General features: G+C 35.2%; 1 protein-coding gene across 15 annotated transcripts in view; it reads left to right on the top strand.

Moving 5' to 3' along the window:
* The window catches only part of SENP7 (SUMO specific peptidase 7), a 216,935-nt gene that overhangs the window by 74,844 nt on the left and 127,070 nt on the right, over nt 1-15,021 (top strand). For 9 of the 15 annotated variants that reach the window (XR_012518701.1, XR_012518700.1, XM_074403585.1 and 6 more), the window contains exons 2-3: nt 1,513-1,636; nt 11,436-11,533. Coding sequence is in view for 13 of the 15 variants with exons in the window: in XM_074403585.1 (XP_074259686.1) it covers nt 1,513-1,636; nt 11,436-11,533 (222 nt within the window). In the remaining 2 variants the exon portion in view is untranslated. The remainder of the gene's footprint in view (nt 1-1,512; nt 1,637-11,435; nt 11,534-15,021) is intronic. The other 6 variants (XM_074403586.1, XM_074403578.1, XM_039477224.2 and 3 more) reach the window with 1 other exon arrangement.

Here is a 15,021-nt window from a genome sequence, read left to right as displayed (position 1 = left end):
GCAGGTAAGGGGAGGGATAGCAATAGGAGAAACACCTAATGTAGGTGATGGGTTGATGGGTTCAGCAAACCACAGTGGCATATGTATACCTCTGTAACAAACCTGCATGTTTTGTACATGTATCTCAGAACTTAAAGTGTAATAATAAAAAATTTGGTGAGGTTTGCTTTTTGGCCTAATATATGGTCTATCTTGGAGAATGTTTTTTTGTGTTCATGAGAAGAATATGTAATCTGTAGCTGTTGGATGAAATGTTCTGTAAGTGTCTGTTAGGTCTATCTAGTCTATAGTATAGAAATGTTCAATTTTTTTTTTGTTTGTTTTTCTTCTGGATGTTGAAGGTGGGTTGTTTAATTCTCTAACTGTCATTGTACTGAGATTTATCTCTCTCTTTAGTTCTCATATTTGTTTTATTTATCTGAGTGCTCCTGGGTTGAGTGCATATATGTTTATAATTGTTATGCTCTCTTTCTGAGTTTATCTCTTTATCAGTATATGATGACCATTTTGTCTCTTTTTATTTTTTTTTTAAGTTTTGCAATATATTTATTTTTTTTCCCTTCAATTTTATTTTAAGTTCCAGGGTACATGTGGAGGATGTGTGGGTTTGTTACATAGGTAAACATGTGCCATGGTGTTATGCTGCGCATATCAACCCATCACTTAGGTATTAAGCCCAGTATCCATTAGCTGTTCTTCCTGATGCTCTTTCTCTCCTCAGTCCCCCCGACAGGCTCCAGTGTATGTTATTCCCCACCATGTTTCCATGTGTTCTCATTGTTCAGCTCCCACTTATGAGTGAGGACACGTGGTGTTTGGTTTTCTGTTTCTGTGTTAGTTTGCTGAGGATAATGGCTTCCAGCTCCATTCATGTCCCTGCAAAGGACATCATCTCATTTCTTTTTATGGCTGCATAGTATTCTCTGTTGTACATGTACCACATTTTCATTATACAGTCTATCATTGATGCGCATTTGGGTCGATCTCCATGTCTTTCCTATTGTGAATAATGCTGCAGTGAGCATATGGGTGCATGCATCTTTATAAAATAAAATGATTTATATTCCTTTGGGTGTATACTCAGTAATGGGATTGCTGGGTCAAATGACATTTCTTCTTCTAGATTTTTGAAGAATTGCCACACTGTCTTGTCTCTTTTTATTATTAATATTTTTTAATTTTAATATCTATTTGTTTGATATAAGTATGGCTACTCCTGCATATTGTTGGTTTCCACTTACATGAGATATATATATATATATATATATATATATATATATATATGTATATCCTATTACATCCCTTCACTTTCACTTCATGTGTATCTTTACAGGCGAAGTGAGTTTCTTCTAGGCAGCATTATGTTGGGTCTTGTGTTTTATCTGTTCAGCCAGTCTAAATCTTTTAATTGTGGAGTTTAAACCATTTACATTCAGGGTTGTTATTGGTAGTGAAGACTTATTCCTCTCACATACCTCAAAATAATAAGAGCAATTTATGACAAACCCACAGCCAACAGAATACTGAATGGGTGAAAGCTGGAAGCATTCTCCTTGAAAACTGCCAGAAGACAAGGATACCCACTCTCATCACTCCTATTCAACATAGTATTGGAAGTCCTGGCCAGGGCAGTCAGGTAAGAGAAATAAAGGGCATCCACATAGAGAAGAAGTAAAACACTCCCTGTTTGCAGGCAACATGCTCCTAACTCTAGAAAACCCTGTATTCTCAGCCCAAAAGCTTAAATTGACAAGCAACTTCAGCAAAGTCTCAGCAAAGAAAATCAGTGTTTAAAAATCAGTAGCACTCCTATACACCAACAATAATCAAACTGAGACCAAATTAGGAATGAACTCTCATTCACAACTGCCACAGAAAGAATAAAATACCTAGGAATACATCTAACTAGGGAGGTGAAACATCTCTTCAAAGAGAACTACAATACACTGCTCAAATAAATCAGAAATGACAAGCACATTCCATGCTCATGGAGAGAATCAATCAATATCATTAAAATGATCAAACTGCCCAAAGCAATTTGTAGATTTCATGCTCTTCCTCTCAAACTACCAATGACATTTTTTACAGAACTAGAGAAAACTATTTTAAAATTTATGTGGAACCAAAAAAGAGCCCAGATAGCTAAGGCAATCTTAAGCAAAAAGAACAAAGCTGAACACATCATGCTATCCAACTTCAAACTAAGCTACAGGCATACTGACCAATTACAGAATAGAGAGCCCACGAATAAGACCACATGCCTACAGCTGTCTGATCTTTGGCAAACCTGAAAGAAACAAGCAATGGGGAAATGATTCCTTGTTCAATAAATAGTGCTGGGATAACTGGCCAGCCATATGCAGATAATTGAAACTGGACCCCTTCCTTACACCATGTACAAAACTTAGCTCAAGATGGATTAAAGACTTAAATGTAAAACCCCAAATTGAAAACTCTGGAAGACAACCTAGGCAGTACCATTCAGGACACAGGCATGGGCAAAGATTTCATGATAAAGATACCAAAAGCAATTGCAGCAAAAGCAGAATCTGACAAATGGAATCTGACTAAACTAAAGAGCTTCTGCACTGCAGAAGAAACTATCAACAGAGTACACAGTCTACAGAATGGGAGACATTTTTTGCAAACTATGCATCTGACAAAAGTCTAATATATTGCATCTATAAGGAACTTAAACAAATTTACAAGCAAAAAACAACTCCATTATAAAATGGGCCAAGGACATGAATAGGTACTTTTCCAAAGAAGATGTACATGCAGCCAACAATCATATGCAAGAAAGCTCAATATCACCAATCATTAGAGTAATGCAAATCAAAACCACAGTGAGATACTATCTCACACCAGTCAGAGTAACTATTGCCAAAAACTGCAAAAATAACAGATGCTGGTGAGGTTGTGGAGAAAAATGAATGCTTATAAACTGTTGGTGAGAATGTAGATTAGTTCATCCATTGTGGAAGACAGTGTGCCATTCCTCAAAGACCTAAAGACAGAAATACCATTCGCCCCAGCAATCCCATTACTGGGTGTATACTCAAAGGAATATACATTGTTCTATTGTAAAGACACGTGCATACGTAAATTTCTTGCAGCAGTATTCACAATAGCAAAGAGATAGAATCAACTTAAATGCCCAGCAATGTTAGATTGCATAAAGAAAATGTGGCACATATGCACCACGGAATGAGATCATGACTGTTGCAAGGGACTTGGTTGGAGCTGGAGGTCATTATCTTTAGCAAACTAATGCAGGAAGAGAAAACCAAACACTGCATGTTCTCACTTAGAAGTGGGAGCTAATTTATGAAAATACATGAACACAGAGGGGAACGATACATGCTAGAGCCTTTTAGAAGGTGGAGGGTGAGAGGAGGGGACATGATCAGGCAAAATAACTTATGAGTACTAGGCATAATATCTGGGTATTAAGTAATCTGTGTAACAACTCCCCATGACACAATTTTACCTATGTAACAAACCTGCACAGGTATCTCTGAACTTAAAAGTTTTAAAAAAAATGACTTACTCCTCTCATTTTGTTAATGGGTTTCTGACTTTTTATATCTCTATTTCTCTCTTCTTTTATTATTTACCTTTATGATTTGGTAGTTTTTTTTTGTAGTGATAACATGTGACTCCATTCTCCGTCTTATTTGTATGTCTGCTCTACTATTGAGTTTTATACTTTTGTGTGTTTTTTTTGATGGTAGATACTATCCTTTCACTTCTAGATACAAGACTCTCTTAAATATTTTTTGTAGTGTAGTGAGATGAATTACCTTAGCTTTTGCTTGTCTGTGAAAGATGTTATTTGTCCTTCACTTTTAAGGATAGGTTTGCTGGATATAGTATTATTGGCTGACATTATTTTCCCAAGCACTTGTAATATATTGTCATATACCTGTAAGATTTCTGCTGAGAAATTTGCTTTTAATATTATGGGGATTTTATTACATGTGATTTGATGTTTTTCTTCCTATTTATTGAATTCTGTCTTTGGCTTTTCACAGTTTGACTATGATACACCTTGTTAGAAACCTTTTATGGACTGAATATATTTGAGGAATTTTGTACTTTTGTATCTTCATGTTTGTATCTTTTACAAGACTTCAGAAGTTTTCAGCTATAATTTTTTTGAATGTTTTTTCCCATTTTTCCTTCTGAAACTCCCATAATTTGAAGATTTGATCACTTTATGGCATCCCATATGTTATGTAGGCTTTCTTCATTTTTTGAAATTGTTTTTTACTGTTGTTGTCTGAATGGGTTATGTAAAAAAAAAAAAACCTATTTTCAGCTTCAGAAATTCTTCTGCTTGATTTTTGTCTATTGTTGAAGCTCTCAGCTATATTTTATATTTCATTTAAATCTTCAATTGTAAGACTTTTTAAATGATATTAATCTTTGTTGAATTTCTTATTGAGATCATAAACTGTTTTCCTAATTTTTTGGATCATTTATCTTTTTTAAAAATATATACATCTCCGTTTCTTTTTTATCAGATTTTCGATTTTTTTGCCAGCATTTCATACATTTTCTTTTCTTATGGGTATCTCACTGGAGAATTATTTTGTTGCTTTGGCGGTGTCTTGTTCCCTTCCTTTTCCATGTTTCTCGTGTCTTTTTGTTGGTGTCTGTGTTTATTGTAGTCTTCCAATTTATTCAATAACAAACATTGGTAGGGGAAGACGTTTTCCCTATAGATATTTTTATAGTATTGGTTCTGTGGAGTGGCTTGTCTTTGATTTTACATAGGCACAGTCATGTCATCTTTTATGATTTTTTTGGATTGTAGCCCATGTCAGCAGTGTCAGAGTTCCTGTCACGTAGACTGCTGCTGTTAGTGACGGCCATGGTGAGGCTTTGCTGAACCTGAGGACTCCCCAGGTGGGCTGCTCCTTAAGTACCAGTAGTGATGGCAGTGGGCTGGGTGGACTTGTCATTAGTTGCCTGAGCGGTGTGTGTGGGTGCCAGTATGGCTGGGTGTGTTGAGCCAGTCCCCAGACCTTTGGATGATTTGTGTAGGCAATGGCAGTGACAGCTAAATGCGAGGTTGGCTTCTCCTTAGATTTTTGGAAGGCATGTGCCTGAGCCAGTGGCAGGTGAATTGATCCCTAGGCCTTTGGATGATGTACACCAGTCCTGGGGGTAGGCAGACTGGGTCTCGCTTCACAACCCGCACGCCCAGTGATGTGTGTGGGAAGTGGTAGCAGCAGGTGGTTCGGTTGTTCCCTAGGAACCCTGATGATGTGCATTGGTGACACTGAGGAGTGTGGATTGATTTTTGTTTCTCCAGATGACAGGTGTGGGTGCCAGTGGTGGTGGGGTGGGCCACTTTAAATTTTTTATTACAATGTATTTTCATTCTTTTTTAAAAAAGCATAACATTAAATTTACATAAGCATCTGTTTTCTTTCTGTTCTTCAGATTGAAGAATTTCTCTTGATCTGTCTATCTCCAGATCCACTAACTCCTTTTCAGTCTCCTTTCTGCTCTTTAGGCCAGTGGTCCCCAACCCCTTTTTGGCACCAGGTTTCATGGAAGAAAATTTTTCTGTGGACCTGGGTGGTAGGGCGGGTGGGATGGTTTTGGAATGATTCGAGCACATTACATTTATTGTGCACTTTATTTCTGTTGTTATTACATTGTAGTATAGAATTAAATAAGTATACCATAACGTAGAATCAGTGGGAGACCTGAGCTTAAGTTCCTGCAACTAGATGGCCCCAAATGGAGGAGATGGGAGAGAGTGACAGATCATCAGTCATTAGTTTCTCATAAGGAACATGCAACTAATATCACCACATGCACAGTTCATAATAGGATTTGTGCTATGAGAATCTAATGCGGCCACTGACGTGACAGGAGGTGGAGCTCAGGTGGTAATGTGAATGATGGGGAGCGGCTGTAAATACAGATGAAGCTTCACTTGCTTTCTTGCTGCTCACCTCCTGCTGTGTGGCCTGGTTCCTAACAGGCCATGGACTAGTACCAGTCCATGGCCTGGGGTTGGCGACTCCTGCTTTAGGACATTCAGTGCTTTTTAAAATTTGCTCATGTTACTTTGTAGTTCTCAAATTGCAATTTGTTTCTTTTTAAATTTTCTGCTTCTCTCTTGAGATTTTCTGTCTTTTTACTTCTTTGAAGAGAGTTCATCTTCTCAGAGAACAGTTTAATAGTCACTTTAAAGTTTTTTTCTGGGTGGATAAGGTGGCTCACACCTTTAATTCCAGCACTTTGGGAGGCCAAGGCAGGTGAATCACCTGAGGTCAGGAGTTTGAGGCCAGCCTGGCCAACATGGTGAAACGCTGTCTCTACTAAAAATACAAAAAATTAGCCGGACGTGGTGGTGGGCGCCTGTAGTCCCAGCTACTTCGGAGGCTGAGACAGGAGAATCGCTTGAACCTGGGAGGTGGAAGTTGCGGTGAGCCGAGATTGCACCACTGCACTCCAGGCTGGGCAACAGGAGTCAAACAAACTCTTTCTCAAAAATAAATAAATAAATAAGTAAAAAAAAATTTTTTTTTTCTGGTAATTTCAACATCTCTGTCTTCTTCTACTTAGCTGCTCTTGATTCTCATCTTTGGTGAGTTGTTGAGATTTCCTAGATTCTTTATATGCCAAGCAGTTTTGGATTATATCCTGGACGTTTTGAATATTAAGTTGCAAGTCTCTGGGACTTGGTTAGATCTGCAGGTTTGGTATTATTTTGAGTTCAACAATGTCATTCTTAGCATATACTCTTCAGGGTCCTAAGATAACTTCATGCAGTCTGTCTAGAATTCTTAGTTCCACTCAGTGGAAGAGGCTGAGAAGACTTTTCTCATTTCATTTTATTTCAAGTAGAATTCTTGCTCATTTTTTAATCTGAGTTTTTATTTTATATATTTATTTATTTATGAAACAGGGTTTTTTATTTATGAAACAGAATTTTTTTTTTTTTTTTTGATAGAGATAGGGTCTCACTTTGTCTATCAGACTGGTCTCAAACTTCTGACGTAAGTGATCCTCCTGCCTCAGCCTCCCAAAGTGTTGGGATTATAGGCATAAACCACCGTGCCTGGTTCAAATCTGAGTTTTTAGTCTTTGTTATTGATGTGTAGAATTCTTTATATAGTAAAGATATGAGTCTGTTGTCAGTATGTGTACTGCAGATACTTTCAATCTGTAGCTGTTTTATTTCTTAATTGTATGTAGTTCGATGAGCAGAAATAGTTGATTTTGATGAATCTAGTTGATCATTTTTTCCTTTATTCTTAGTGGTTTCTTCTTCTTTCTTCTTCTTCTTCTTCTTCTTCTTTCTTCTTTCTTCTTTCTTCTTTCTTCTTCTTCTTCTTCTTCTTGTTCTTCTTCCTCTTCTTCCTTCGTCTTCTTCTTCTTTTCTTCTTTCTTCTCCCTTCTTCTTCTCCTTCTCCTCCTTATTCTTCTTCTTCCTCTTCTTCCTTCTTCTTCCTCCTTCTCCTTCTTCTCCTCCTTCTCCTTCTTCTTCTTCCTTCTTCCTTTTTCCTTCTTCCTTCTTCCCTCTTCTTTCTTCTTCTTTCTTCTTCTCCTTCTTCTTCTTTCTTCTTCATCTTCTTCTTTTTTTTTCTTTTTTTTTTTTTTAAGACTGAGTCTTGCTCTGTTGTCCAGGCTGGAATGCAGTGGTGTGATCTTGGCTCACTGAAACCTCTGCATCCTGGGTTCCAGCGATTATTGTGCCTCAGACTCCCGAGTAGCTAGGACTACAGGCATGCGCCACCACGCCCAGCTAATTTTTGTATTGTTAGTAGAGATGAGGTTTCATCATGTTGCGTAGGCTGGTCTTGAACTCCTGGCCCGTATTGATCCATGCACCTTGACCTCCCAAAGTGCTGGGATTACAGGCATGAGTCACTGTGCCTGGTTTCTTTATTCTTAGTGGTTTTTTAATGCTGTATTTCTTGCTGGAGATGCAGTTATATGCTTTTTGTTGTTGTTGTGAGAAAATACATATAACACAATATTTATCATGTTTAGCCATTTTAAAGCATTCAATTTAGTGGCATTTAGTTCATTCACAGTTTTGTGCAACCACTTTCTCTGTCTGGCTTCAGAACTTTTTCATCACCCCAAATGGAAACTCTTTACTCATTAAGCATTCACTTCCTGTTTTGTCTCTCTCTTCTTCCCACTTTCCAGACCCTGGAAATAACTACTTTGTTTTCTGTTGCTTGGATTTTCCTATTCTAGATATTTCACAAAAACAGTCACTCATTATATGATCTTTTGTGTCTATGCTGCATTCACTTAGCACAAATGCTTTCAAAGTTCATCCGTGTTATAGTATGTGGTAGTGCTTTAGTTCTTTTTTTGGTGTAATAATATTCTGTCGTATGGATATATCACATTTATCTGTTCAGCCGTTTGTATTGTTTTCACTTTTTTTGCTATTATGAATAATGCTTATATGAACATACAGGTATCTGTTTGAAAACCTGTTTTCCATTCTTTTGTTTTATACTTAGGATGGGAATTGCTGTGTCATGTGGTAATTTATGTTTATGTTATTAAGGAACTGCCATACTTTTTTTTTTTCTTATGGTAGCTGTACCAATTACATTTCCTCTCGCAATGTAGAAGGGTTCCAGATTCTTTATATACTCACCAACACTTACTTTTTTTTCTCTCTCTCTTGCTCTTAGACTTTCCTTTTCCTTCTCCTCTCTTCTTTCATTCTTAATCCTAGTGGGTATGAAATGATATGTCATTGTGGTTTTGATTGCATTTTTATGTGTTTCCATATAAATTTTAAGGATATTTTTCCTTCTTCTGGAAAGAATGTTATTGATATTTTTTATAGGGATTTTGGTGAATCTATAGATTTCTTTGTTTGGTGTGGACATTTTAACAATGACATTTAAACAACATTGAGTCTTTTTTCATTTTATTTTTTTGTTCTTGAAGAAGATAAACAATGCTGACTCAACCCATGACCATGAATATCTTTCTGTTCTTTTGGTGTTCTCCAGTTTTTTTCGTCAGTGTTTTATGGTTTTCATTGCAGAGATCTTTCACTTCTTTGGTTTGGATTTGTACTTCCTAATGACTAATGACACTGAGTGTCTTCTAAGATGCCTTTTGTCATTTGTATTTTTTTTTTTGGAGAAATGTCTATTCACATTCTTTGCCCATTAAATTTTTTTTCTTTGTCTTACTGAGTTGTAAGATTTTTTTTTTTTAAATTTTGAATGCTATACCTTTTTCCTTAAAGAGGTGGGATCTTGCTATGTTGCCCAGGCTGGCCTGAAACTCAGCCTCAAGCAATCCCCCCCGCCTTGGCATTCTGGAGTGCTGGGATTACAGGTGTGAGCCATTGCGATTGGCCTGGATACTATACTTTTATCAGTTACCTTATTTGTAAATATTTTCTCCATTTGATGAGTTGGTTGCTTTTTCACTATTCCAATAGTGTTCTTTGATGAATAAAAGTTTCAAATTTGGGTCATGTTCGATTTATCATTTTTCTCTTGTTATTTATGTTTTTTTGTTTATATCTGTGAAATCATTGGCAAAGAGAAGTCATGAAAATGTACTTCTGTGTTTTTTTTCTAAGAGCTTCATAATTTTAGCTCTTATATAATATTTAGATCTTCTCTTTATTTAAGTTTATTTTTGAATATGGTGTGAGGCAAGGGTCCAAGTTCATACTTTTGCATGTGGCTGTTCAGTTGTTCTAGAACTATTTGTTGAAAGTTTATTTTTCTCCCATGAATGATTTTGGCTTCCTTGTTGAAAATCAATTATTGGCCATAGATATATGGGTTTATTTCTAGACTTTCAGTCCTATCCCATAGATCTATATGTTTACCCTTTACCAGTACCAACATTGTTTTGATTATTATAGATTTGTAGTAAATTTTGAAACTGAAATGTGAGTCCTCTAATTTTGTTTGCCTTCTTCAAGATTGTTTTGGTTCTTTGGAGCATCTCCCAGTTGTCAGATCAGTTCATCCATTTCTGCAAAACAGGCTGTTGGAATTTTGGTAGGGATTGAATGGAATCTGGAGGTCACTTTTGGTAGTAATGCCCAACTGCTAACCAAAATAGTTAATAAAGGCTTTCAGTCCTTGATTAGGATATCTCTTTTCATTTATTTAGGGTTTCTTTAATTTCTTACAGCATGTTTTGATATTTTCAGCATGAAAGTCTCACATTGCCTTGATTAAATTTGTTGGCTATTTTATTCTTTTTGATACTATTGTAAGTAGATTTTTTTTCTTAATTTCCCTTTCAGATTTGTCATTGCTATTATATAGAAATACAACTGATTTTGGCCTTTTGATCTTATATTTTGTAACTTTTCTGAATTAGTCCATCAGCCTTAATTTTTTTTTTTTGATGGATTTTTCCAACTCTTGGCTATTTCGAATAATGGACTACAAACACGATTGTAAAAATATCTCTTTTTATAAAGACAGTCTTGTAAACTTTATTTTATTCATTATTTTTTTGAGATGGCGTCTTACTTTGTCACCTAGGCTGGAGTACAGTGGCGCCAACTTGGCTCACTGTAACCTCTGCTGCCCAGGTTCAAACGATTCTCCTGCCTCAGCCTCCTGAGTAGCTGGGATTACAGATACCTGCCACTGCGCCCAGCTAATTTTTATATTTTTAGTAGAGATGGGATTTCACTATGTTAGCCAGGCTGGTCTTGAACTCATGACCTTGTGATCTACCTGCCTCGGCCTCCCAAAAGGCTGGGATTATAGGCGTGAGCCACCATGCCTGGCCTTGTAAACTTATTAGAAATGTCTGTTCTGTGATGTGGAAGCCAAGCCAAAACTTAATACAGATGTAATCATTGTATATCTTTGTGAGGTAGCTACTGTTACTATATCCATTTTCAGATAAAGAAACTAAAGCATAGAGAATATAAATACTTATTTGCCTAGGATAACATTGTGTATTAAATAAATTACTTTGAATCTTTTATTCTAGTCATATTTAATCTAAACTCTATCAGTAAAATGTCTGGCTCTCTCCTAAAATTTTCCATGTGGCTGTTCATAGGTAACTAATTTTAATATCTTCCAATTGTTATAAATGCAGTTACATCAAAATCATAGGCCCTATTTAACCTGCTATGTAATAATTTAGATTACTTTCTTTAAATACATTACAGATTTTAATATTTATTTGAGCTTTGGAATCTTAAAGTGTTGATATTTTGATTAAAGTTACCCTGGTATTTTAAAATGTCTTTCTAGTATTTTTTGGTGGACTTACATTTTTGCATTAGCAAAAGAGCCAGATATTCCATAGATTGCACTTAGTATTTTTCTCTGTGAACTGCTATGAATTTAATCGTTTATAACAACTTTCTAAATAAAGAGAACATTTTAAATGCCTCTTGTCATATTCTTTATTATTAAAATTTCATTTTTTTTCCCTAGTGGGAAAGGAGTCTGAGGAATAAAGTCATCTCTCTAGACCATAAAAATAAAAAATGTGTCCGAGGGTGTGCTGTCACTTCCAAGTCCTCACCAGAAAGGTAAGATACGTGCGTGTGATATAGTATGGGCTTGTGCTATGGTACGTGACCGTAAATGATGCATTTAAGCTCATTGATTCTCAGTTATGACCACAACATTTAAAATAGAAGGTTTCAATTCAGTGGCCTTTAAGGTTCTTGCAAGCTCTTAACTTTCTGTGATTTTAAGTATCTGCACTTTCTTGTTTTTGTGCATTTGAAACATCTTGATAAGCTTTTGCTGATAATGGCAGGGATATACCTAGACTGATAATGATGGTTGAGTCATTATTTGCAATCAGTAGTGAGAAATGATGCTCTGTTTCTTCATCTTCTTTTTTAAAAGGTTAGTTAAATGAAACAGTGGGAGCAGAGCAGGAACAAAGATGTCTGTAACTTGTTATCAATTGGTTGTAAACACCTCTGTACTTGGGGCAGCCAAAGATACTCCATTTAGCAACTATGCTACTATAGTCAGTGTTAACAAATTATTTAGATAGGGGTATTAAATATCTGGAGGATTCAAATTACAGTTGTTACTGGAAATAATATAGAACATTTCAGAATTGGACATCAGTCAATGATTTTAGAAAGTTGTTATTTCAAAAAAGAGTATTGAATTTTCTTTTTAACATAGTAAATGAAAAAATGACCATAGAAAATTATAATTGTTGGAAAGTCACACAAATTTAGAAGACTGAGTGGGATTCTTGAATTTATCTAAAAGTACTTCTCTAAGCTTCTTAGTATAATTCCCCTTTTCAAGTAAATTGTGTGTAGGAAATATAAAATATATTGGTGACTTCATAGCAGTTTATGAGCCTCTTGACATTCTACCATGCCAGGGATAAATTATCAGGGTGAATAAGCAGATCTACTGATGCAGTGATGATGCTTCTATCCTTAGAACAAGCACACACTCAGTTTCAGACTTGGTTTCCCAAAAAGATTTACATCAAAGTTATATTTGATTTGAGAGACGGAATGCTAGAAATAAAGGAATCATGATCTTTAATTAATAAAAATCAAGTCACATTTTCTGAAAGTTTTGCACATACAAAATTGTTTTATCTTCTGGGAGACATATCCTGAAGACTGTGTGCTTCAAAACTTACATCATTTGGGCCGGGCATGGTGACTCACACTTGTAGTCCCAGTACTTTGGGAGATTGAGGCAGGTTGATCGCTTCATTGCAGGAGTTCAAGACCAGCTTGGGCAACATGGTGAAACACCATCTCTGCAAAAAATTAGTAAAACTAAAAATAAAAAAAGCTTACATTATTTAAATCTCACTTTTCCATAAGAATGCTTGTAAAGTAGTGGGCACAGGTTCTTTGGGATATCAATCAATAACTTTGCAACATATTATTACTTTAATATTACCTTTTAGTTTTCTGGCATTATCTGTAATATTTTTTCAGTTTGTTTCTTCTAAATTATCAGTCTAGCATGAAATGATAATTGTTTGGCCTTCCTTACAGAATTTACGACATCTGACTTCTCTTCCAGAGTTAGTGATTTTCAGGCATGTTCACAGCATTAGCGTTATAACATCTATTTAATATACACTTAATGATATTGTTAGAGGATGAAAAAATTTAAAAATTCAGTAGCAGTACCAATTGAATTAAAAGTACAATAATGATCCAATTCAGCATCTTTTTAATAAACAAAAAGAATAATGTGGTTGACATGATCCTGACAAAGGAAAATAATGTGTTTTTTAAATTGATATAAGTGATGTAGCCAACAGGCAATAGTGTGTAATTAATTAGTTTTATAATTTACTCAGCCAATTTTTCAATAGTAGAATGTGGTTTTTGACAGATTTTTAAAAATCTACAGGGCATTGTTTTATTTCAAATTTTTTTTTTTACCTGAGACACATATATATGTTATATATATATATATAACTACATAATTATATATAAATATGTAATTAGCCGAATTCAGAATGTTAAAATGTTCATGAAATATCTCTGCATTGTATTTGTGGGGGATGTGTTTGAATATTAAAAAGTGGAATTAAAAAAAATATCTCTGATGTATGGTAGAAGGGATCTGAGTCATTTCCAAAACCTAGTTGTCTTAAGCTAGGAGGGGTATCTTGTCTATTCTTTAGTTTTTGTCTACTGAAAGTTCTGGAGCTTTTGATTCTTAACCTTTTTCTGAATGTTCTCCTTCTAAAAGGTAGGTAAAATGGGATGGTTAGGATATCTACGATGTCTGGAAACAAAGGTAAGATAGAACATGATGAGTTGTTTAGGTGAAGCTGGCTTATGATAGTTAAGTTAGTAGGCAGAGTTAGGAAGTGACTTGGTTCAAAACGATAGGAATGGGAAATCGTGATGTATTTGCTTCACAGCGCAAGAATTTTGAAAAGTTCTCATGGGCAGATTATTTTTGGAAGAGAATCAGTTTGGTTTTTCTGTTTTAATGGGATTCTTTTATCCTTTCTTGATCTCATTTTCACTATGAGTGAGCTTACAGAATTTGTACCTACAGACTTAGTTTTCTTGTAGTGTAATTAAAAAAAAAATAAAATCGTACTGTTCTTCCTATTCCACTAATTATTTGGCATATCAGTCATAAGAGTATGTGAGCACTATCAGGTTGGAACCAAACACCCTCTATTTATAATTATGACAGCTAATATCCATTGAGTTCTTATTATATGTTAGGCATTAGGCTAAGCCTGAACTGTCTTACTTAATTTTCATAAGTCTATGAGATGTAAGTAGCATTGGCCTTATCTCATAGCTGAGGAAATTTAGGTCTTGTTACTATAATGGAGAGGAATGTTATTAATGTATCTGTAGGAAACCTAGTTTAGTATTAACAGACTTAAATTTTCATTTTAATAACATTGAATTCTCCTAGGCTATCTGAAACATTTTATAAATTATTGCCGTGTGAAGGGAAATCAAAGCAATAAAAATAAAAGTGGAGAGAGGGAAAAAGTTTCTGTATGTTTGTATTACTTTGGAACTGCTGTCTGCTGTCTTTGATATTACTTTAAATATTTTAATACTTTTTAGTGCTTTCTTAAAAATTAAGTTTTATTGTGATATTTATATATCATAAAATTCACCCATTTTAATTCAATAATTAAATAATTTTTAGTATATTTACAGAATTGTGAGCCATCACCACAGTCTGGTGATGGTTTGAGAACATTTCCCTCATGCTCCAAAAGAAACCGCTCATTTACAGTCACTTTACAGTATACTCGTTTACATTCTCACCTACAACTGTAAGCAACCATTAACCTATTTTCTGTCTCCATAAGATTTGATTTTTCGGATGTTTCATATAGACAGAACCATACAATATGTTTGTTCTTTTTTGTCTGGCTTTCACTGACCATAATGTTTTGATGTTTATTAATATTGTAGCATCTATCAGTATTTCGCTTCTTTTTATACCACATTGTGTTTATTCACCAGTTGGATTTTTATGTTGTTTCTACTTTTTAGCTATTATGATAATGTTGTAAACATTCCTGCAC

This window comes from Saimiri boliviensis, chromosome 8 (assembly GCF_048565385.1).
Source record: "Saimiri boliviensis isolate mSaiBol1 chromosome 8, mSaiBol1.pri, whole genome shotgun sequence".
Classification (NCBI taxonomy): domain Eukaryota; kingdom Metazoa; phylum Chordata; class Mammalia; order Primates; family Cebidae; genus Saimiri; species Saimiri boliviensis.
The sequence above is the reverse complement of the archived record's forward strand: the minus strand, read 5'-3'. Positions and strand labels throughout refer to the sequence as shown.